Source organism: Rhipicephalus sanguineus, chromosome 1 (genome assembly GCF_013339695.2).
Source record: "Rhipicephalus sanguineus isolate Rsan-2018 chromosome 1, BIME_Rsan_1.4, whole genome shotgun sequence".
Taxonomy (NCBI): Eukaryota; Metazoa; Arthropoda; class Arachnida; order Ixodida; family Ixodidae; genus Rhipicephalus; species Rhipicephalus sanguineus.
The window spans coordinates 94,499,210-94,521,027 of NC_051176.1; the positions used below are offsets into that span (position 1 = coordinate 94,499,210).

At 50.7% G+C, this 21,818-nt stretch overlaps 1 protein-coding gene across 1 annotated transcript; it reads left to right on the forward strand.

The window, feature by feature from the left end:
• Positions 1-20,251: 20,251 nt before the first annotated feature.
• On the forward strand, positions 20,252-21,511 carry LOC119374342 (uncharacterized). The gene has a single exon (XM_037644456.1). The coding sequence runs from the start codon at positions 20,252-20,254 to the stop codon at positions 21,509-21,511; it is 1,260 nt and encodes a 419-aa protein (XP_037500384.1).
• Positions 21,512-21,818: the final 307 nt, after the last annotated feature.

Below are 21,818 nucleotides of genomic sequence, written 5' to 3' on the forward strand. Positions count from 1 at the left end.
AAGAAGTGTTCGCCTTCATTCCCCGAGGAATCGCACCATTTCACGCCGCAATAAAGGTGCGACATCGCTGCTCCTCGCTGCGGTGGTAAAGTTTGCGTTTCTATGCGCTCTCGTGCTTGCGCGTCGTCTGCTTGTGCGCTGTGCAGGCGTGATGGCGGCGGTACCTAGCGGAGCCACGCACAGTCATGTTTACAAAACTTCTTTAAAACTTTGCCTTGTAATACTCGTGGCTGGTTATAGTTTAATGCAGAAGCACGTTTTTATTTACTACTGTGTACTACCGTGACCGCGTTATTTTATTTTAAGTAGGGTTACTGAGGCCTTCACTTCCCGCCCGTACCAGGTTCGCTGCAATCGTTTCGACGGTAGCGACGCCCCATGGCCCGGACGCCAAACTGCCATCATGCCTCGGGCCTGGCGTAGTGGATAGCGCCACTCGCTGCGGAGCAAGAGGTCCCTGGTTCGATTCCGCGCTTCGGAAGCATTTTTCGGAATTATTTTTCTTTGGGGCTTTTATATATATATATATATATATATATATATATATATATATATATATATATATATATATATATTGTAATGAACTCAGACATAGAGACAGCACCCGTTCCTGGGCCAAGCTGTTCTATTCTCTCACATCTTCTTCCTCTGCCCCTATCTAGCTGCCCGCGCGCCACAGCACCGGTGTCGCTCTTCGTCCTCACACTCGGCCATGACTGCGAGCGCGTGGAGCTGCCGACAATGTTTCTGGTGGGCGTGGTTGACTGCTTCGTGGTGGTCGGCCCCGACCACACCGCAACGTGGATGGGGAATCTGCGAGAAGCGTCTCTGGTGGGCGACACTGACTTCCTCGCGCTGGTCGGTCTGGGTCACGCAGTGACATCATGTGAGCTGTGAAAGATGCATCTGGCGGCCGGCTTTCGCTGTGTCTCGAAGGAAACGGCAGGTGCGGCATACCAGAAGGGGATTTGTCAGCAAAAAGAATCTTGCATGACTTCGACCAAACTGAGAAGCCTTTTTCTTTGGCCACTCTCTCTGTGTTAGTAATGGAGCGCGTACTGTGTATTCCATCAATGTCCGACGGTTCTGGAGCCGATCCGAGTGGCACATCGGGCACCTTAATAGAAGGGTGCCGCGCAGGATGCTTGAGGATAGCTGACGGTACCTCAACCTGCGATAGGGTTAGCGACTGGGCAACACTCGAGCGCTTGTTCCGGAGAACCTTCTCACCCAACATCAGCGTGTTGGGGGCATTGATCTTCATTCCATCGATCCTCTGCAAGACTCCCATGATGTGCTGCGGGTCCTCTCCTTTCTGTGCGCCCGGTCTGACCATTTGAGGCTGCTTCTTACTTTCGGGTTCCCTTGTCACATTTTCTTGCTCTCTTAGCCCGAGGTGGCCATCGGCGCAGGCGGCGAATGAACCCGCTTGAAGTCGCGGATGGAGCTTTGACGAGTCTGAGAAGACGTTGCTGATGGTCATGGAGTCGTCCTCCTCCTGAATTGGCAGAGTGTCAAGCACGAGAGGAGCCGGCACGCCCATGTCCTGAAGGGAAGATGATATTGGGGCCCGCGTTACCAAATCCCGTGGACGGAATGTAGTCTCGGCTTCTTGTCGTAGTGGTCCTGTGTAGGACATCGGCGCAGTGCCACAGCACTGCGTCAGTCCAGAGTTTGTACGAGGAGAGGTTGGGAAGCTCTCCGTTAAGCTGCACTGCGCAGTAGCAGCCTCGAGGTTGTGGCCCTCCATAACTCCGTCCTCGGTGGAGGTGAGGTTTGACTGGGTGGTGGCAGCGAGGTGGTAGTCGATCGGCCCAAAGGCAGCTATGAGCCTGGTGCTCCACTCGTCCCATGATTGCTGCCTCACGCCTTCGTACTTGTGCCACGCCGCGGCACCTTCCCGAAGGCGGTCTACCGCCATGGACCATTTCTGCGCCTCCGTCCAGGCTTCGCGATCTCCCAGGGCGTTGACGGTCGCCACCCATTTTTCGGCGTCGTCCTGGAAGCCGCGGAACTCCGGTAGTACGAAGGTAGCCTGGGATGGTGATACGGCAGGCGCGAAACGGCAGAGTGTGTGCGCGAAGTCACCAAGTTGGATAGAGACCTGGCTGAGGGTAGACCGGAGCTCTCTACGTTGCTCAGGCGAGCTGGCCTCGAGGTCTAGCGAGGTGGCCACATCCAACATGGCGTTGATGGCTGTCAGTGCCGGAATGATGAGAGGAAACAGCGCAGAACTCGACGCTGTCAAGGCGTTGGCCGTGACGCGGAGTCGCGCAATGGTACGCCGCAGGTGCGCGGCGCTCTCCGATGGTTCGCGTGCGGAGCCAGTCATGTCGGACCAGTAGGCGGTGGTGGTTGGGCCCACGACGGCGGGCTGCTGGTCCGAAGGAGCTCGTACCGCATCCCAAAGCGACTCAGGTGCCGATGGAGCCCTGAATGAGAGGATGTCGCCACGGGAAGCGTGAGCGGCATTCCCGGGCAACGGTAGGCCGTGCACTGTCTTGGCGGCGCCGGGGTAAGCGTGCCCTTGAGCCACCGAGGAGGCCTGGACGCCGTCCTGGGATGGCTTGATGGGTAGCTGTAGCAGCGGTCGGGCCATGGTGTCCATGACCGAGGAAGCGTGGACGGCGTTCCTAGGATGGAGAGACCCGTGCTGCCGACGACGCGCGATGACAGGTGGCTTCAGCTGCAAGGTTCGGCTTGCGTTGTAGGCTGCGCCATTGTAATGAACTCAGACATAGAGACAGCACCCGTTCCTGGGCCAAGCTGTTCTATTCTCTCACATCTTCTTCCTCTGCCCCTATCTAGCTGCCCGCGCGCCACAGCACCGGTGTCGCTCTTCGTCCTCACAATATATATATACACTGTGCATGACGGCGGCGACGGCGACGGCAAAATCCAGCCGAGACTGTCCATATAATTGCTATCGCAATAAAAATAGATTTTATACACATTTTTCTATAAGGCACGGTTTAACAAATACAAGCGAAATTCGAGGGGGCGCCATGATCATCAAAATTTTTTTCGAGCAAAAATGTTTTGCCACAATACTCTATGTGGCACGGGAAAAAGGCACAAATTTTATCAGCAAAATCTGCGATGTGCGAGCGCCACGTCTGGGACACTTGGCATGGAATGACCCATATATGTATACAGTGAAACCTCGGTGATACGATCACAGCTCATACGAATTTCGGGGTGATACGAATTTTTCGTTGGTCCCGGCCAAGGCCCATTGGACTGCAATGTAATGGAGTGCGGTTGTTGCGAACCGATTTTCACCCAGCGACGTTTGATACGAACGTACGTTACCGCCCAGGTGATGTGCTGTCCATGCTGTTGTGGAAGACGCGCGAAGCACGTGCGAGCGCGCGAACGCAAGTGTGGGCATGCGCGCCGCACCTCCGAATCGTCAGAATCACAGTGTAAGCAAAACACTTTTCCTGCGGTCAAAATAAACCTTCAGAGACGTGTCACGGCCTCCGAGATTGTGTGCACGAATCTTTGAGGCTCTGACATGCCTCCGTGTGCCTTCGTGTTTAGATCACAGATGACATTAGCACCGTGCTTTTTTTTTTCTAACGCGTTGACGTGGACCGCTGTCGTTGTACTGCGTTTACAACGCCTGCATCTTGCATCAGACATCCTAAGAAAGGTGTACGAGGACCGAAAGAAGGCGAGGACGGTCTTGGCGAAGGAGTCAGGCCTCACAACATCAATATGCGCGACCGTTGAGGTCGCACTTGTGCGGGCACGGCGGTAATCTCCCAAAAAACATCCCCAACACCTCCGCGATAACCAAATCATAACACAGGACCGTTGTTCTGTAATTTTGTGGCCTTGATCCATCGCGTGAAAGCACGTCTTTCGTTACTTCCGCTGCAGTACACCGGTGTCAAGCAAAAAAGCATACTAAAATTTGGAAGGGGCTATCTGTCTCGGGTCACAACGCGCCTGGCTCATTAATACGCGCGTACGGGCTGTGCATTTACGTCTGCTGGTATGATTTCCGACATATAAAAACTTAACTGACAATCATTCAGGCTTCTTCCTGACGTTGCTGCGGCTCTGTAAAAGAATAAATGAAAATGTACGCCAGCTTTCTTTTGTCGCATGCTATTTTGCCATGCCTTCTGGTGATACGAATTTCGGATGATACGAACATTTTTAGTGGTCCCGTGAGATTCGTATCAGCGAGGTTTCACTGTATATTTTTTTTTCAAAAGAATATTTCTGTTTATCAGTTAAAATATGAGAGGAAGTCTTAGTGAAAAAAATCACAGCATATCCACGGAGTGAATGATCATGAGTGGGCGAAGCTGTGGAGGTTCGTCGGTAAACCGTGAATCTTCCGTGAATTCTGCCCAGTACATCATCACCGACGTGAGATCGGGCGCGTTTATACTAAAGGTTCGATGAGTTATGACGACTTGCAGCTCACTTTAATTTTACATGTACGCTGTGAATTTTCATTGTTTAGAAAAACATTGCTTTAGAAAACATCTGGCGTCTTTCGTTAAGCAGCTGGCGTCTTTTCGTTTTGCTTTAGAAACACCTGGCGTTCTTTCGTTTTGCTTTTACAAAACATCTGGCGTCTTTCGTTGGTTTATTTCATCAATCAACGGCGTTTTGAACAAAATTTTTATTGTTTAATCACGCACAGGAGAAATCTCACCAGGCACTACCTTGGAGGTAAACAATGGCTGCTAATGGGAATGAGAGACAGAAGTCTGCTTTTAGCTAACACTTACACTTCTACTTCTACTAACGTTTCCTACTGGAACATGCCAATGGCTGCTAATGGGGAATGAGAGACAGAAGAATTCGGCTTTTAGTTAACGCGCACGCTGCGAATTTTTTATTGTTCAACAACGCACAGGAAAAATCTCCCACCGGCACCACCTTGGAGGTCAAAGCGTAAGACTTGTTACGCACTACGACTACGACTACGAGGGACGAACGGGTGCCGCCTTAAGGAGCTTCGCCCCTAAAAACATAACATTTATTCTGAGCTTAAGTACAGATTGTCGCAACGCAAAGATGCATACACCGTCGCGATTCGTTGGAACGGGACAAGGGGAGGGGCCAGAACAACAGCAAAAAAAAAAAAGAAATTGAGAGTGAGAGACACATACTGACATGCAGTGTCGCAGTTTGTTAGAACTTGACAAGAGGCGGAGTGAGAACACACAAACAAACAAGAAATAAATAGCAAATAGACAGGGCGAAAGAAACAGGGCTACGTATGTGGGTCGAGGTAAGCGTTCGACTTCAGTGGCCACACCGAACCCCATCCCTCAGGTACACGGGTGGGCACGCACTTAACGACTTTCGGCGCGCTTCTACAAGATAACACGCTGAACAAAGACACACGCGCTGTGCGTTGACATCCGGCGTCCGTGACCATTTTCCCTTTCATCCCGAAGTGTATGGGCCTTCCCTTTTAGCGTGGTAATCGCGTGCTTGCCTTTGTCACTTCTTAACTTTTTTTCCCTACTGCATACGTACTGACACTGTATGTCAGTATGCATGCCTCTCCCTCTCTCACTTTCTTTTCTTTTTTTTGCTGTTGTTGTTCTGGCCCCTCCCCTTGTCCCGTTCCAACGAATCGCGACGGTGTATGCATCTGAGTCTGTGTTGCGACAATCTGTACTTAAACCCCAACGCAACGTCATAATGTCATCTTTGATAAAGGCCGGGCCCCGGCCGAAAGCTCAGAATAAATGTTATGTTTTTCACTGTGACTTCCTCTCATATATTATATATATATATATATATATATATATATATATATATATATATATATATATATAGCCGAAACTGTCCGGGTAAAATAAATATTCTGTCTTGCTTCTCATATTGCAGTACGAAGTTTTTCACAATTTTTATTTCAGTAGCCAGAAGTTCTCTTTACCCATTATATATATATATATATATATATATATATATATATATATATATATATATATATATATATATATATATATATAAAATCAAATTAAGTGGATAAGGAAGCGATCGCCACTGTACCTCAATCTGTAGAGCACCAGTCGCGTGTACGGTGCCGCGTCTACACGTTTGGGAAGTGCGCCAGTTTTTAATTTTGTTTTTGTGCCCAGCAAGTGCTGCCACCCTGCGCGGATGCAGGAACTGCCATTTATCTTTAGTTTCCTTGCAAGATTTGTTTTGGGCTATCGCTAACACACCTTCGTGTGCCTGGGCGCGTGGCGGTCAGTGTGGTTTCGTCTCGCAGGCTGTTCGCGTTTGTTCCGCACACATAGCCTGATGACGAGGAGGTGGCGCCCTCTCTTGCGCGGCGCGGGTGTCAGCCGCACGTTTCCGAAGCGTTTTTAGCGATCTTTAGTTAATTGTTGCGATTACTTCTAGGTTATTTGTGCTAATTATATTATTTTTGACCGTGTTCGTTTATTTTAACCCGGTTTTGAGCATTGTCAGCTTTGTTTTAGGGCTGTATTGACCACTTGATTTTGAGCGTGAACATGCGACATGAAACACTGGATAGACGAGAAGCCAGCCTCTGAGTGCTACGTACTTAAAACGCAGAGTTGCTGTGCGTGTGGCAGGAGGTGACAGGCGTTGCCTACCCATACGCAATCCTCAACACCTGGTGCAAGCAGGCCAGGTACGTTTTGATTTACAGAAGTGTATTGGGAACTTATTAGGCAGTTTTAGAATAGCGTACGCAAAGCTTTGCGTTGGTTTTTCGCGCAACTGCGCATGCGTCGTACGCTAACCGCTTGTGGGCTCCCGTTAATTGACGGAAATAGCGGGCCGCAAACGTTAACGCTGACTTAAAGGGGTCATGAAACACTTTTCCAAGTAATGATCTAATGACCTCAGTATCGGAGTTTACTGTCTCCCGAATCGATTGGCGCAAAAATTTCTCGAATCCGTCAAGAATTAGCGGAGTTACGGGGTTTGGGCGCACGCTCTCAGCGCTTTCTCTTTTCTCGTGCCGACGAGCGCACTGGAAGCTACACGGGGAGGGATGGCACGGGGGAAAGAAGTTACGTCAGCGCGCGTCATGAAACGGGATCGCTCTCCGCTGTGATTCGCGTGCGCGAGCGCGCTACCGTGTACTGAGGAGTGCGGCGCCGGCAAGTGGCGGCACCCCGTGGCAAGAAGCGCATCTGATCCGAACGCCGCTCTCGATTTACGTCGGCTATCGGCCAATGAGGATGCTATGCCCTTTGCGACGCGGCGATGCAGATCGCGACGTCAATCGGCAGACGCCCCGCCCACCGACGAGAGTGAGAACCGGCCTCTGTTTGAAAAGAGGGCGCCTGCGAAAACAGCAACTTCGCGTTCCGCTCGTAGCCTTTACGCGGCGCGCACGACTGCAATATTTGGCTGAGCAGTTCATAGCCGTGTCAGCTTTCCGCAACCGCAAGGGGTGCTTCATGACCCCTTTAACGCTATTCTAAAACTCCCTATTAAGTCTTTCGAACCTCCACTTTTCAAGCTCTTTGTAGTGACCAAGGGTTGATGACATTGGGTATTCATACTGATACACGTTGTCCATGCTTCGCTCTCACTGTGGTAGCATTGCAGGCAACATAGAATGACAGGGAGCTGAGCTAGTTGGTAAGTATTCATTCTAAAAAGACGGGGCGTGCAAACACGGACACAAGAAAGAAGTCAGGACACCACAAGCGCCGACTAACAACGGAAGAGACGCAGAACGGCGGAAAAGGAAGAAGGCACGAAAACTTATCTGCGCATGCCCATGCAATAGGCGAACCTATCTATCCGGCACGCGTGTGGGTCTACGTGGAAGATAACTGTTAAGGCATTTGATTTTATCTTTATGCAAGTTAATCGACGGTTGGCTCACGCATGCGCTACCACTATTCTCGATATGCCATGCTTCAATCATCAGGCACGTTTCTTCATTTCTATGCCGGTACAACAAGCGCTTTCATCGAATTTAGGCGTGCACTTACAATCTCGACAATGTAAAGATAGATTAGAAGGTGAGCCTCCGGTAAGCGATCTCTTATGTTCCAATAATCTCTGGTGTCCTTGACTTCTTTCTTGTGTCCGTTTTTGCACGCCCTGTCTTTTTAGAATGCAGGCAACATACTGCGCTGCTAAGCTCCAGGAAGTGAGTTCGTCTCCAACATGTCGTTTGTGGTGAAATGCAAGGACACCCGAGTAACTGCATTTTCAAGTACTCGGGTGTTCTGTGAATTCGCCAAACGAGTCCCAGTTGGTCGATGCCATACGTGCATAGTGCGGTATGTGCATTTGAAAAGTGCGCCAGTTTTTCAACCCCCCTTTTTTTTCCCAGAAGTGCTATCATCTTGCGGGGATGCAGGGGATGAATGACCCTGAGTTTCCTCCCAAGATTTGTTTAAGCTATCGCTCACACACCTGCACGTGCGTAGGCGCATGGCGGTAAGTGTAATCTTGTCTCACAGGAGGTCTCCGTTTGTTGCGCTCACAAAGGCTATTGTCTCCTGTTCCTAATCTCTCAAAGGGCAACCACATAACAGTGGTTAGTTTGGTGCCCACATGGGTGCGACAAACAAGCGCCTGGTAGAAAGTAACCCCAGTCTGTCAATTCTCAACAAAATCCACCCAACGCAGTACCCGGACACATGCCCTTGGTGCTGGGATCGGACATCTCTCACCCACAGAACGTGGACGTGTACACTCAGGCCACCCGAAATCAATTCGCCCTTATTAGGGAGAAACCCATTCGAGAGGCAGTGGGAGGTCTGGCTTGCGAGCAATGATTGGGAGAGCCAAGTAGCTCTGCTCGATCAGGCCCAGCGAGCCGCAAAGGCCAGTGGGACCCTGGACTAGGGGACCCACCCACCTTCGCCCCAATTCCCTTCAGTTCAATAAAGTTTGTACTACTACTCATTGGCTGTGTACTTTACGGTTTAGAGACAGTAGCACGTTTCCTGCGGTGTGATAATTTGGTAGGGCCTGCCGTGTGCGCTCCGGCCCATCCTTACTTTTGGGTGAAATGTGTTCTTGTCAGTAGGCTCGGCTTTTAGTAATTGACCTAGATATTTACGTCCTTGTACAGACTCGAATAGTTTGCCATTCAGGATCTCTTTCTCTTTGGCCAGGCTATGCAGCATTAGCTTTGTCTTTAGCATATTCATATGTAGCCATACCTTAATACTTTTCCGGGTTGGGTATTCAATCATTTTTTGCAGTTATATATTATCTGCCATGTGGTTACATGCACATGACAGATATGCAGTGGTAATACACTGGCATGGTCATATATATATTGAAGTACTACCCTTCTTTATTGTCCCGAGTATGAGCCCCACAACACAAACACAGTTGGTGATGATGATATAGCCATACCTTAATACTTTTCCGGGTTGGGTATTCAATCATTTTGTGCAGTTATATATTATCTGCCATGTGGTTACATGCACATAACAGATATGCAGTGATTATACACTGGCATGAGCCATGTGTTTATACTTTGCATTATCAATGATTCGGAGCTCCGTCGTAGAATCTCTTAATATTTTCCTGTTTTACTTATTCCTAACACCGCATCTTCTCGTGCTTGACTCTGTTTCCTCGTCGCCTAAAGCGCTCACGCATTCTGAGTCTCGTTTTCCTTCTCTTTAGTATGCGCGCTTCACCTATTACCCATGCCCATCGAATCAACTGATAAGTTAGCTACAGATTCATTTTAGCCGAATAAGTTGCAGATACGTTCTTTTCTGGTAATACGATTGTTACAATCATTTTCAGACGCTGCTTCATGCACGCGCTGCTTCAGCCGCGCTTCTTGAAGGGGCCCTGCAAAGCTTTTGAGCATGGTCATAAAACGCTCCCGATCGGTAGTTAAGGCTCCCGAGACCACGCGGGCCAAACATTATAGCGCAGCACGCGGCCTGGAATTTACAATTATATCTCAAATTCAGTTGAAATTTGCTCCTCTTTTCTCTACAAATGATGCCATATACCCAAATTACTGCGCCATATACCTAAAGTCACCGCCAATGGCTGATTTTAGCATTTTGAGCTGAATAGTTACCGTGGTCGCCATGGGATGCCGCCACGTGCCCGCGCAAGCGCTCGGGATAACTGAAAATCAGCCATGCCTTCGAAGAAAAAGCAGAAAAGTGCTGAAGTTTATGACGGGCGCTGGCGAAGGGCCGCCTCTTCTTGCCCCCTTGTCATCTCCCTCCTTGCCTACATTTCACTGCGCTCGCTGGTACGAGAGGAGAAAGAAAGCGCTTGAAGCCTGCGAGAAATCCCTGCAACTCCGTCCGTACTTTACGGATTCTGAAAATTTTTGCGGCATGTGTTTCGTGAAGCGCCATGCGCAAATAGTGAGACTATTCCATTAAAACTTGGGAAGTGTTGCATGGCCCCTTTAAGACAAGCGCTGTCTCTGGCCAGGGCGTGTCTGAAGGAGCGTGGTTGACGCAGTGGTCAAGTGCGGCTGAAGGAGAGATCAAACGAGCCGGCCAAGGGCGGATGCGATAACATCGCCCCGCCTGCGAGGCTTGCCGTCAATGGCTCAAGCAAAGAGGAAACGCCTAGCACGTCTTTCGTCGGGCGAAGGAGTATGAATGGGCGCCGGTTTGGGGTAGGGGATGGGCCGGGTGTGGTTGAGCTTACAGCTATGCAGTAAAGGGGTATTCACACGAGGGAGAAATTGGCGGGGCACACGGGGGGATTGCGGATCACGTGACCACGTCGTCACGGATTAGTGAGTAGGCGTGACCCCCCCCACGACTCGTCGGAGGAGACGGGTACGTTTCCCCGACAGGACAAACGATCCCCTGGCGGTGGGGGTATGGCGGAATTTCGGGCTCTTGTTTGCCACATTGTTGCGCTTGCTCCTGCAGAGAGCGGCAGTGGGTGTCCAGTCTGCAGCTGCATCGTCGTCTGCAGCTCGTCAAACGGGTGGTACAAGCCACCAGAGTAGTCTAGTACCACTGGTCTCCCCCTCCGTTCGCCCGGTCCGTGTGAGTGGGGGACATTTTTGGAGACTTCTCCTCGCGAGCTGACGTCACTAGGCTCCGCCTTTATCCCTCGAGCATTTGTCCCCCGTCTGATTTCCCCTTAAGGGTCGGACCGGTCTAGGAAGGACCATGTCTCGCAAGGAAATCCGTCGATAGCGCGGCCAGCACGAAACGCGCAGTCTGTTACAAGACTAATTGACGTGTCCGATTCGCCGCTGCTCCTCTGCGTAGCGCAGCCGAGCCAAAAAGCGTAAGCCTCGCTTGCGAGAGAATGTTGGACATGTGTCTAGCATCCGTTCTGGTGGCTCACTTAGGGCTTCTTTATAGTCAAGAAAAAAGGGGAAAATAAGTGCATCTATAATCATTCACCGAGCCACTTCTATTCTGAGTGGCTTCTGTCATGCACATGTAGAGACTTCGATGTGAAGGAGCGTTTACCCCGTGCAAAATGCGCGCTTTTAGATCACGGTTTTTACGAGCTCGCTACTTACAGAGGACTAGCTTGATGCTGGGTATTCCTGTCTAGGTGCACTAGGAAAAAAAATTGTTCTGGTCGATAATTGCTAAGTGAAATTGGAGAACGCTTCTTTGCTTAATTGGCCTAAAAACATTGACTGACACCTTGATTTGATTTGAATCAGTGCATTTAGCGTGCACATGTCTTCATATCACGTGCTCGTACACCTGCAGTATACAAAACGACGGTTCTGTGAGGTTTAAAGTAATGCTCAGAGACGTCACCTTTAAAGCTTCGCCGCAGGCTCACGAAGTTTCATTGGATCATAAAATACGCCGATTTGGTAACTGATATATCGCTTTGAAGATTTTATGTTTGAGTTGGCAAAAGGGGTTATTAAATGTCGAAGTAAGATGATACGCAGACCTTTGAGGATGCAGCCAAGTATACATGTAAATAACCGTACACTAGTACGTACAGTTTAATGACGTATTTGTAGGAGCCAGTCTCTTTACAATAGCAACAATTTTGGTGCACCTTTTAGATTAGCTTGCCTCGCCAAATAAGCACGTCTTAACGAAACAGGGACATCTGTATGACTGAAAAGAAAAGTGGCAAAACAGACGTGGATTTGGTGAGCCAGTTGTCTGTCTCGACGGTCTTCAGTTATTGCTAGCCAACTACCCGTTGGTGAGGCGCAAAGCTCGAGAAAGTTTGGGACCACAGAGGCACATATTACCGTTAGTTTTTTAATTCGCGGTGTGGTTGCCAATGAAAATTTTTGTCGTGATAATTGAAACCACGTTATTCCCTCAAACCTCAAAAGAAGGGCTCTTTGCTGGTAAAAAACACGTCAACTGCATTGTAGCCCCAGGCAGGTCATCTATATATACACATTTTTTCTCTTGTTTGGCTGCTCTCTGAGAGGTATATCTTTCAGTGCTGACCATCCAGTGTCTTGGTGCTGACAAGCTTGACCACTGCTGTTTTCTATAAAACATGCAGACGTGCTGTACGCGTGGCACGAGGCGACCGGCATGCTGGCGGGGCACCTACCCGTATGCCATCCTGAACCCCTTGGGCCAGCAGGGCAGGTACGCTTTTATTTACAGCATTCTATTGAAGACGTCTTGACAGCTTACACGTTTATCCAACCTCCACATTTCAAGCTTTTTGCAGTGGCCAAGGTTTGATTCCACTTGAAATTCTTAGTAACACACGTGGTCGAAGCTGTGCCGCATATTGTTCGCCGGGGTGGCTGGCAACAAAAGTGTTACACACTCGCCGTCGTAGATGCTAGCGGCACTGGCAAACACTCCCAGGATTGCAGAAACATAATACCCAATGAAGGGGATGGCAAAGCGACCGTCGCTGTAGCTCACCTGGCAGAGCATTGGAGGCGTTATCCGAATGTTGTAGGTTTGGTATCAGCTGCGGCAAGTTTTTTCATTCATTTTAATTCCTTTTCATTTGTCATAATTACTATACAACAGATAAAACATAATGTTCCCTATAACTTCCTTAGCTTTAGTGTCTGTTAGTTTCCTTACGTTACGCGCCACGGTTGCCTAGTAGTTATGGTGCTCGAGTGCTGTCCTCAAGGTTGCGGGACCGAATCTCGGCCGCGGATGCTGCATTTCCGATGAAAGTGAAAATGCTTGAGGCCCACGTACGTAGATTTAGGCGTACGTAGCTGAACCCCAGGTGGTCGAAATTTCCGGAGCTCTCCACTGCGGCGTCCCTCGTAATCATGTGGTGGTTTCGGCACGTTCAGTCTCAACAATTATTATTTTTTCACTACGTTGTGTCACCCAAAAGAAACGAGCCCTCGAACAATTCCCGTCTATTTCGTTCATTCACAGCGAGGGTCTCGTTCCGGCAGACTTCATGCCTTAGGTAGTATGCGAGTGTTTATGGGTCACCCTCCAGCTCGTAATAAAATCTCGTGCTATGTGACGCCAGCTGGCAACAAAAGTTCAACACTCGCCGCCATGGCTGCTTGCCGCGCTGACTGACACTCCGAGGTTTACACGCACACGCACACACGCGCGCGCGCACACACACACACACACATACATACATACATACATACATACATACATACATACATACATACATACATACATACATACATACATACATACATACGACAGTGATACACAATGAGTACATTGCAACGAGACCCTCCGGTATTTTCCGGCCTTCGCGGTGAAGACGTCGACGACTGGCTCGACAATTATGACAGAACCAATGTTTGTAATCATTGGGACGAGGCCCACACACTACACTACGTTCCTTTTTACCTCAAGGAAGTGGCTAAAACCTGGTTCTACAACCATGAAAGCGACTTTCCTGATTGGGCAGCTTTCACGGCGCAACTCCGTCAGATATTGGCACATCTGCAGGGCGCTCTGAGGTAGCGAAAGAGAAGCTCGCTACCCGCATCCAGGGGCCCGACGAATCATATATGTCGTATATTGAAGACGTTCTGGCTCTCTGTCGCCGTGCCCAGAGTGACATGACGGAGGCCGATCGCATCCGTCACATACTGAAAAGCGTGAACTCTGTGACCTTCAATGCTCTTGTCATTCAGAGCCCAAATACAGTTCAGGACATCATCATCACATGCCAACACCTGGACGTGCCCTATTCCATGCGCCTTCCACACGCCTCCTAAGACTCTCGCTTTGCTGGAGAACATGAATTGCGAGCCCTGATCCGCACCATTGTCAGAGAGGAACTTCACGGTCTTGTTCCGGGCAACACAGCCACTTCGTGTGTCCGCTCGCCTCCTCCCAACCTGCGTGAAATTATCAACGACGAACTGGCATTGATGACAAGCGTCGCACGTGCCCCGTCTCCTGTACCCTTTCGCATGCCTTCGTACGCAGAAGTTGCATCACGGGCCCCTGCACCAATTTTATCTGCGCCTGCGGACGTTGGATGCGACCATTTCGCGTCGATGGAGGCACAGGCACCAGTGCAACCACACTACTCTACCTGGCGTCCTTCGCACCCCATCTGTTTCTACTGTGGCATCCGGGGCCATATATCCCGTTTCTGCCGCCGCCGTCAGCAGGATGAACGACGTGGCTATTGTGCTTACGAAAGAGACTTTGCCCCAAGATCTGATGCCTACGTTCCAGCGCCGTATCCATGCTCCTCAAGTCTGTCGCCCTCACCTCCACTGTCCCAAGCCATGCCTCGTTCTTGTTCACCTCGCCGCCGTTCTCCGTCACCATTTCGGCGTACGGCATCACCCTTGCGTCCTGCTTCGATCTGTCTGAACAGCCACTCGGAAAACTAGAAGCTGCAGTTTTTGGAGGGGAAACTGCTCGTTATCGAAACGTCACAATTCCTCCATCTCGCCCTGCAAATTTACTGCCTGTTTGTGTGGAAGGTGTTTGTGTGAACGCCTTTGTAGACACCGGAGCCGCCGTTTTGGTCATTAACTGCGAATTGTGTTTTCGTCTACGGAAAGTGCACTCCTTATGTCGGTCCTATGTTATGCGGCGGTAATGACAATCCGATTTGCCCGACCGGAAAGTGTACTGCGCGCGTTCTCATCGACGGCGTCCGCCATCATGTACAACTGGCTGTGCTTTCTTCATGCGCTCATCAGATCATGTTAAGGCCCGAACACACGTACGCGTTGCAGCGCGTCAACGCGTGACTTTTTGACGCGGCGTCGCGCCCTCTCCCTATGGAGAGGGAGGGCGCGCAGCTTCGCGTAGCGGCGCGCCTCTCTCCCCATAGGCAGAGGGCGCGACGCCGCGTCAAAAAGTCACGCGTTGACGCGCTGCAACGCGTACGTGTGTGCGGGCCTTTAGGCTGGGGCTTCCGATCGTCTTCATCGGCCGTCATTTCGTGCGGTCAACCTCTCATTCGTATTACAGACACTCAGCTTTCTTCTGCTGCCGATTTTTCGCCGCCAATCTTGTCACAGTTGCAGATTTTCTCTTACGTTCAGGACAAGAACGTGTACTTACGATCAGGTTACGAGACGTTACAGACGGCGACGCAGTGGTTATACCTTGCCAGCACTGTATTTCTCGAGGCATCGACGTCGCATCTTGTCTAGTGCGGTTCACACGTGGTTATGGAAGCATAACCGCCTACAACACGACGCCAGAAGCCCTACTGCTGCCAGAGGGGACTATTGTTGCCAGCATTACCGAAGAAGCACCGGTATGTGTCGTCACTGTTTCAACTGCCTCGTCGTTTCCACCGTGTACGCCCGTGGAAGGTTCATCGTGTGCTCTCAAGGCCACTTTGAGCACAGATCTCAATCCGACCCAGACTGATGCCTTGTTGACCATATTAATGAAACACAACACTTGCTTTGACGTTTGTTCCGATGGCCTGGGTCAAACAACAGTGGCCGCTCATCGCATCGACACAGACGGACCTCGTGTCATTCGTCGCTGCACTTACAACCGTGTATCAGTTTCTGAACGCAAGGTTATTGGCCTGGTGTGCGACAGATGGCGGCGCTGCGAACGGCGCCTGTATGACGTCAGAGCGGGGATTCGTGAGCTTTCGTCTGCTACGTAGGCCCAGCGCCGTGTTGAAACCACCGTTGTGGCAAATCTCAACATGAAAAAATGTTGCAGTGGCTTAGCTCGGCTATGCCAGGATAACGTAGCGTTAGCAAAGGTTCAGCTAATTATTCTTAGATTTCCTGATTGTCTAGGATTAGCTTGATTATCATGCTTACTGCTGCTCCAATGACACACACACAGTATACGTATTATGTGGCACATGTATATTTATTTTGTCAGGCAACCTCGGGATCCTATGAGTTTTCTCCGCTCTTCTGTGCCGTTGAGCAGCATTTGCGCTCTCCTTCTCCATGGCTATACCACACTGGCAAACGCCAGTCAGAGGCGCTATGAAGCGGCTCCAGCGCAGTGTCAGACGGCGACTGCACAGCGAAGGCGAATAGCTGCACGCGCGCCGGTGCCAATACGTCTGCCAAGGCTACGACGTCACTTTAATGGGAAGCGCAGACCGGCGGCGGCGGAGTGAGTGGCAGCTGCCGGCGCCGGTTCGTGACATCACTGATCCTCGCGCATGCGCAGCACGGCACTGGCTCGGCTAGGCCAGTGTAGCTAACGCTAAAAAGCAGTTCAATTGGTTATTTTGCATATGGTGGCTACTGACGCTGTTCGAAGAACCGTGGGCCTGCTTTTAACGTCCATTTAGGACTACAGTTCTTAGAACTGCGACCGCTTGTCCCCGCGGCGAGTGCTGCGCAATGGTGAAGTACTGCCCTGTGCCTCAATGTACTTCGTCCGCTCGTGAAAAAGGCGTTAGCTTTCACAACTATCATAAGGACCCGAAGCTGAAGAAGTGGATAGTCAGGCAAAGCGCCCCATGCCTTCATCGACGATGTACAGGAAGCACTTCGCGGACAGTGACTTCTGCTACCCACCGTACGCGCCACTTTTAGGTAAGCTTGTGACCGTGTTTAAGCGCCTCGCTAATAATTAAGCCGTTTATTGCACGCAGGCTATAAGCATAGGCGACTTACGCCAGGTGCGGTGCCGTCCCACAACCTGCCGCGAAGGCCCCTAGACAAGGAGCCGACGACGCGGCCTCCGAAACGCCTCACAGGAAAGCGCGCCTCGTGAGCTCAGCTGAGCGGCGCAGGATATCTGAGACTACGGCTGCATTTGGATGGTGTACATACGTATTTTACTTATGAAGGCAAGCGCGCGCCTAGCGGACTGCTTACCATAAATTCATAAACTTGTTGCCGCTGTTTAGTACACATTCTCTAAAAGTCTTCACCTGAGGCAGTGCAGACACTTTTTAAAAGTGGAGCTCTTTAAGCTTTTCATTAGGCGTGGCGTGAAACTCTACCCAGCTTGCCTTTGCCACGTTAATCTCTGTGGCCCTGTGCGTGGTATAATCGGCGATTAACTATTTGTTATATTCTAATACCCATGCGACGGCCCTGTGCGGTGTTAATATGAACTACGACGTAATGTCGTTCTCACTGAACCAACATTACGGGACAAACTGCGATCATGGGCATCGGCAGGGTGGTGTGCAACAAGGCGGCACTTGCGCACTTGTTTGCAGTACGAGAGCTGTGACGGTGATGCGATCTCCGTTGACGGGCTCCACCGCGCATTTAACAACGTGGCCTGCGTCGTACACCGCCTGGCCCACGATGAGGCACCGCGACCTTTCACAAACTTTATCTACATACTTGTAGATGCTGGAGAAGGGCACGCTTACTGAAATATCGAAAGAAACACCCAAACTAATTAGTATCGTACGGCGGAAACAAGATAACGAGCGAGAACACTCACACATAGTTTCACTTTCTCACCAGCAATGCGGTCGGTGGCATCGGCGCACTCGGCGGCCATCCGGGGACTTTCTTCGCCCTGTCGATTGGGCCGCAATTAAAACAAGTTCACGATTACGCTCGAAAACATTCGTTGCAGGCGTTTGTTGATCGTCGCGAGTCTGTTCGTGCGACGAAGTTCCCGCCTGAAGCAGACGATCCGCATACATGAGCAGCGGCTGCAGCAGCGCGGTTGAGAGCGGAGTCCCCGCTTTGACGTCACACACTAGAGGGCGCCACTCCAAGATCTCTAGGCCAATAGAAGAACAAGTCAACGACATGCTCGCACGCAACATTATCAGGCCTTCGGCAAGCCCGTAGTCTTCTCCTGTGGTGCTCGTTATAAAAAAAGATGGCTCCGTGCGATTTTGCGTTGATTATAGAACACTGAACAAATTTAATCGTAAGGACGTCTATCCTATGTCTCAGATCGACGATGCTCTTGATACCTTACGAGGTGCCGAGTACTTTTCGAGCCTGGACTTGCGCTCTGGTTATTGGCAGGTCCCGATGCACGAGTCCGATGAGGAGAAGAATGCGTTTGCCACACCTGATGGACTTGAATTCAATGTAATGCCTTTTGGCCTATGCAATGCCCCAGTCACACTGGAACGAAATATAAATACGGTACTGCGTGGATTAAAATTGAAGACCTGCCTTTGCTACGTGGACGACATCGTCGTCTTTTCGTCCAGCTTCTCACAGCACCCTAGAACGGCTAGACAAAGTTCTAACCTGTCTAGCTAAGGCCGGTCTCCAGCTAAACACTAAGAAGGGTCGGTTTGTCAGCCGCAGCATCAAGGTGTTAGGTCACGTTGTCAGCAGACATGGCATTGAGCCCGATCCCGACAAGGTTGCCGCAGTACTGCACTTTCCTACACCGACCAAACCTAAAAACCTTCGCAGCTTCCTCGGCTTAGCGTCGTACTTCCCCGCTTTGTACTCTATTGCCGCTCCTTTGCACAAACTTCTGACCGCGAGCGCATCCTTTGTCTGGTCGGATGAATGTGAAGCCGCTTTTCACACTCTCAAGCGATGCCTCACATCGCGGCCAGTCCTTCGCCATTTCGACCCTGCAGCGTCTACTGTCCTACACACTGACGGAAGTGGACATGGCAACGGTGCTGTCCTACTGCAGCGGAACCACGCTTCCGAAGAACAAGTCGTGGCCTACGCGAGCCGCACTCTTTCTCCTGCTAAGGGAAATTAGAGCATCACCGAAGAATGCCTCGCCATCGTGTGGTCCGTACAAAAGTTTCGCCCTTATTTATACGGCCGGCATTTCGCAATCGTCACTGACCGTCATGCTCTGTGTTGGTTATCGTCTCTCAAGAATTTGTCGGTACGCCTTGGCCGTTGGGTGCTGCGTTAACACCAAGAGTCCGACGCGTTGTCGCGGTGCCCGCTCTCTCCAAGTGCCCAAGTGTAGCCTTCAATCTGTTCATCACCGACCAGCCAAGTGACCAAGCAGACGGCCGTTAGTCCGAAAAAGTCCGTTGCTTCAGTGGACTTTCTTTCATCCACAGATCTCACCTCGCTCCAACATGCAGATGCATACTGCCACACAATCATCGATTGGCTTACTGGCTTATCCCGTGCTCCCAACAGCCGCTTAAGACGACAGTTTGCACGTTTTAAACTTCAAGATGGAACATTATGTGGGCAAATTTACCACCCTCTCGGTAACCAATTGGTTCAAGTCGTCCCTCGCCCACTTCGTCTCCAGATTTTACAGGGGCTTTAGGTTTTACAAGCCTTGTGCGACAACGCGACAGATGGCCAATTGGGTTTCCACAAAACTTACGAGCGCATCAAAACTCGGTGCTTTTGGTCTGGCCTCTCAACAAGTGTGACCAAGTACGTCGGTTCCTGCGCGTCATGCCAACACCGAAAACGTACCACATCTCTTCCCGCAGGCTCTTTACAACCTCCCCGCAGGGGCGTCTGCGCAAGCAGGCGTTTGGTGTGTAGCGACACCACGGACGCGAGCGAACGGGGGGGGGGGGTTTCGACCCTCTCCCACGCCTAGCCGTGCGTGGCGTAGCCGTGTCCAGGGAAAAGGGGATCCTGGGGATTGAGCCAATGCCGGGTGATTGGACCTTTAAGGCCCCCCGGCAGAGGCAACACACGCCTTTGGCCCCGGCTTCACGTAGACGGCACCTCTGGGCTGACCCACCCAGGGGAAATCGGCAGTCGCCTTTTCCTATCTCTCTCCGCACATCTTCGTCTTTCTCTCCCACTTTCAATCTGTCCTGTCGTCTTCTCCCTTCCTTTTACATCCATTTCTCCTGGCGGCGAGGGTTAACCTTGTGTGGTGGTCCTACCTTGGGTACACCAGATTCGGTTATAACAACGATGTACAGTTGGCATGGCAGGGCTTGCTCCATCACAACCTCTGCCGTGTCCCCTTGTTGGGCTCGGTGGTGGGTGACTGGCATTGTTGCCGAACAATGTACTCATTTAATGGGATCGTCCAACCTTTTCGCAAATGATCGTCCCCCGAAACGGGGGCGCACCGATGCAACCGCTGAAATCCTCCAGAAAAAGAAAGACACCTTCCCCAAGTATCACGTAATCCACTGTGAGAACGCCGACAACAAAGCCCGTAACATTTCACCTTTCCTAGTGTCAAGGTGTCTCACTGAGACCATCGGAAGCGGCTACAAAGCCACGAAGATGGCCAGTGGGGACCTGCTGGTTGAAGTTAAAGATAAGTCGCAGTATCAAAAATTGACGAACCTTGTAGCGTTTGGGGACCAACCGATAACTGTCACCGCCCACAGAACAATGAATACGGTGAAGGGTGTCGTGTCAGACGATGACCTCATGAACCTTACTGATGATGAACTCCTGGTCGGCTGGAAGGATGAGAATGTTGTACAGGTACAACGAATAAAAATCAGACGAGAGAACAGGGAAATACTCACTAGGCACATAATCGTTACCTTCAACTCTAGCACACATCCAGACGAAATAGAAACAGGCTACTTGAAGTTGCACGTCAGACCATACATTCCAAACCCAAGGCGCTGCTTCAAGTGCCAAAGGTTTGGCCATGCATCACAGAGCTGCCGAGGGCAGCTTACTTGTGCTAAGTGCAGTGCTACGGGACACTCTGCTGATGACGACTGCAATGCTGAAGCTCACTGTGCAAATTGTGATGGTGACCACCCGGCGTACTCGAGATCCTGCACAGCTTGGAGAAAAGAGAAGGAGATCATCACTATCAAATTTAAAGAAAACATGAGCTTCCGCGAAGCCAGACAGCGTCTCTCACCGTACCTTGCTAAAAAGTCATCATTCGCCGAAGTGGTGCAACGGGGGCCAGCACCACAACGGCATCAGGCGGCCGTCCAGCCCACGCGTAGTGCGCTGAGGCGACCGCCCCTCGCCCCCACGGTGGGAGCAGCCACGGCTGCCCTACCCTCCCCTAACGCGGCCACACTGGAGGCCTCTCCTAGACCTGGCACCAGCCGGGACAGCTCAGAGGCCAAAGAGGTCCTGCCGACCTCTTCTCTGGTGGGGTCAAAGGCCTCGTCTGCCAAGACGAAGCCTTCACAACGCCATCATCGCTCGCTAGAGCAACTGTCCGACGTCTTGCACGAGGCGATGGACACTACTTCTAGCCCAGCGGTGCAGGCAGCGCCTAAGGAGCGGCGAGACACTCTCGACCGCTCCAAAAAAGCAAAACCCCAATTGCAGGGCCAGAAAAGGGTCCTGTAAATAAGTGAACCTGCACCATTTTTGAACTCGCATTTTTTAGTTCTTTTAGAAGCAAGTCATCTTCCATTCTACTATATCCTACTCACTTGCTCTTCGATTTTTAAGCTTTCACATTCAACATGGCTTTTATGATTCATTGGAACTGTAAGAGGGCTTTTAAACAATTTTGGTGATGTAAAGGAAATACTACACGACTTTTCTCCTGTAGCCTTGTGCCTTCAGGAAACCAACCTAGGTGATCGATATCAAAACATCCTAAAAGGCTTCACTGTTGTGCGGCGCGATCGTACGCAGGGAAGCCGACTGT

Coding starts and splice junctions, on each gene's coding strand:
- LOC119374342 (XM_037644456.1), top strand. CDS start 20,252: ATGGGATCGTCCAACCTTTTCGCAAATGATCGTCCCCCGAAACGGGGG.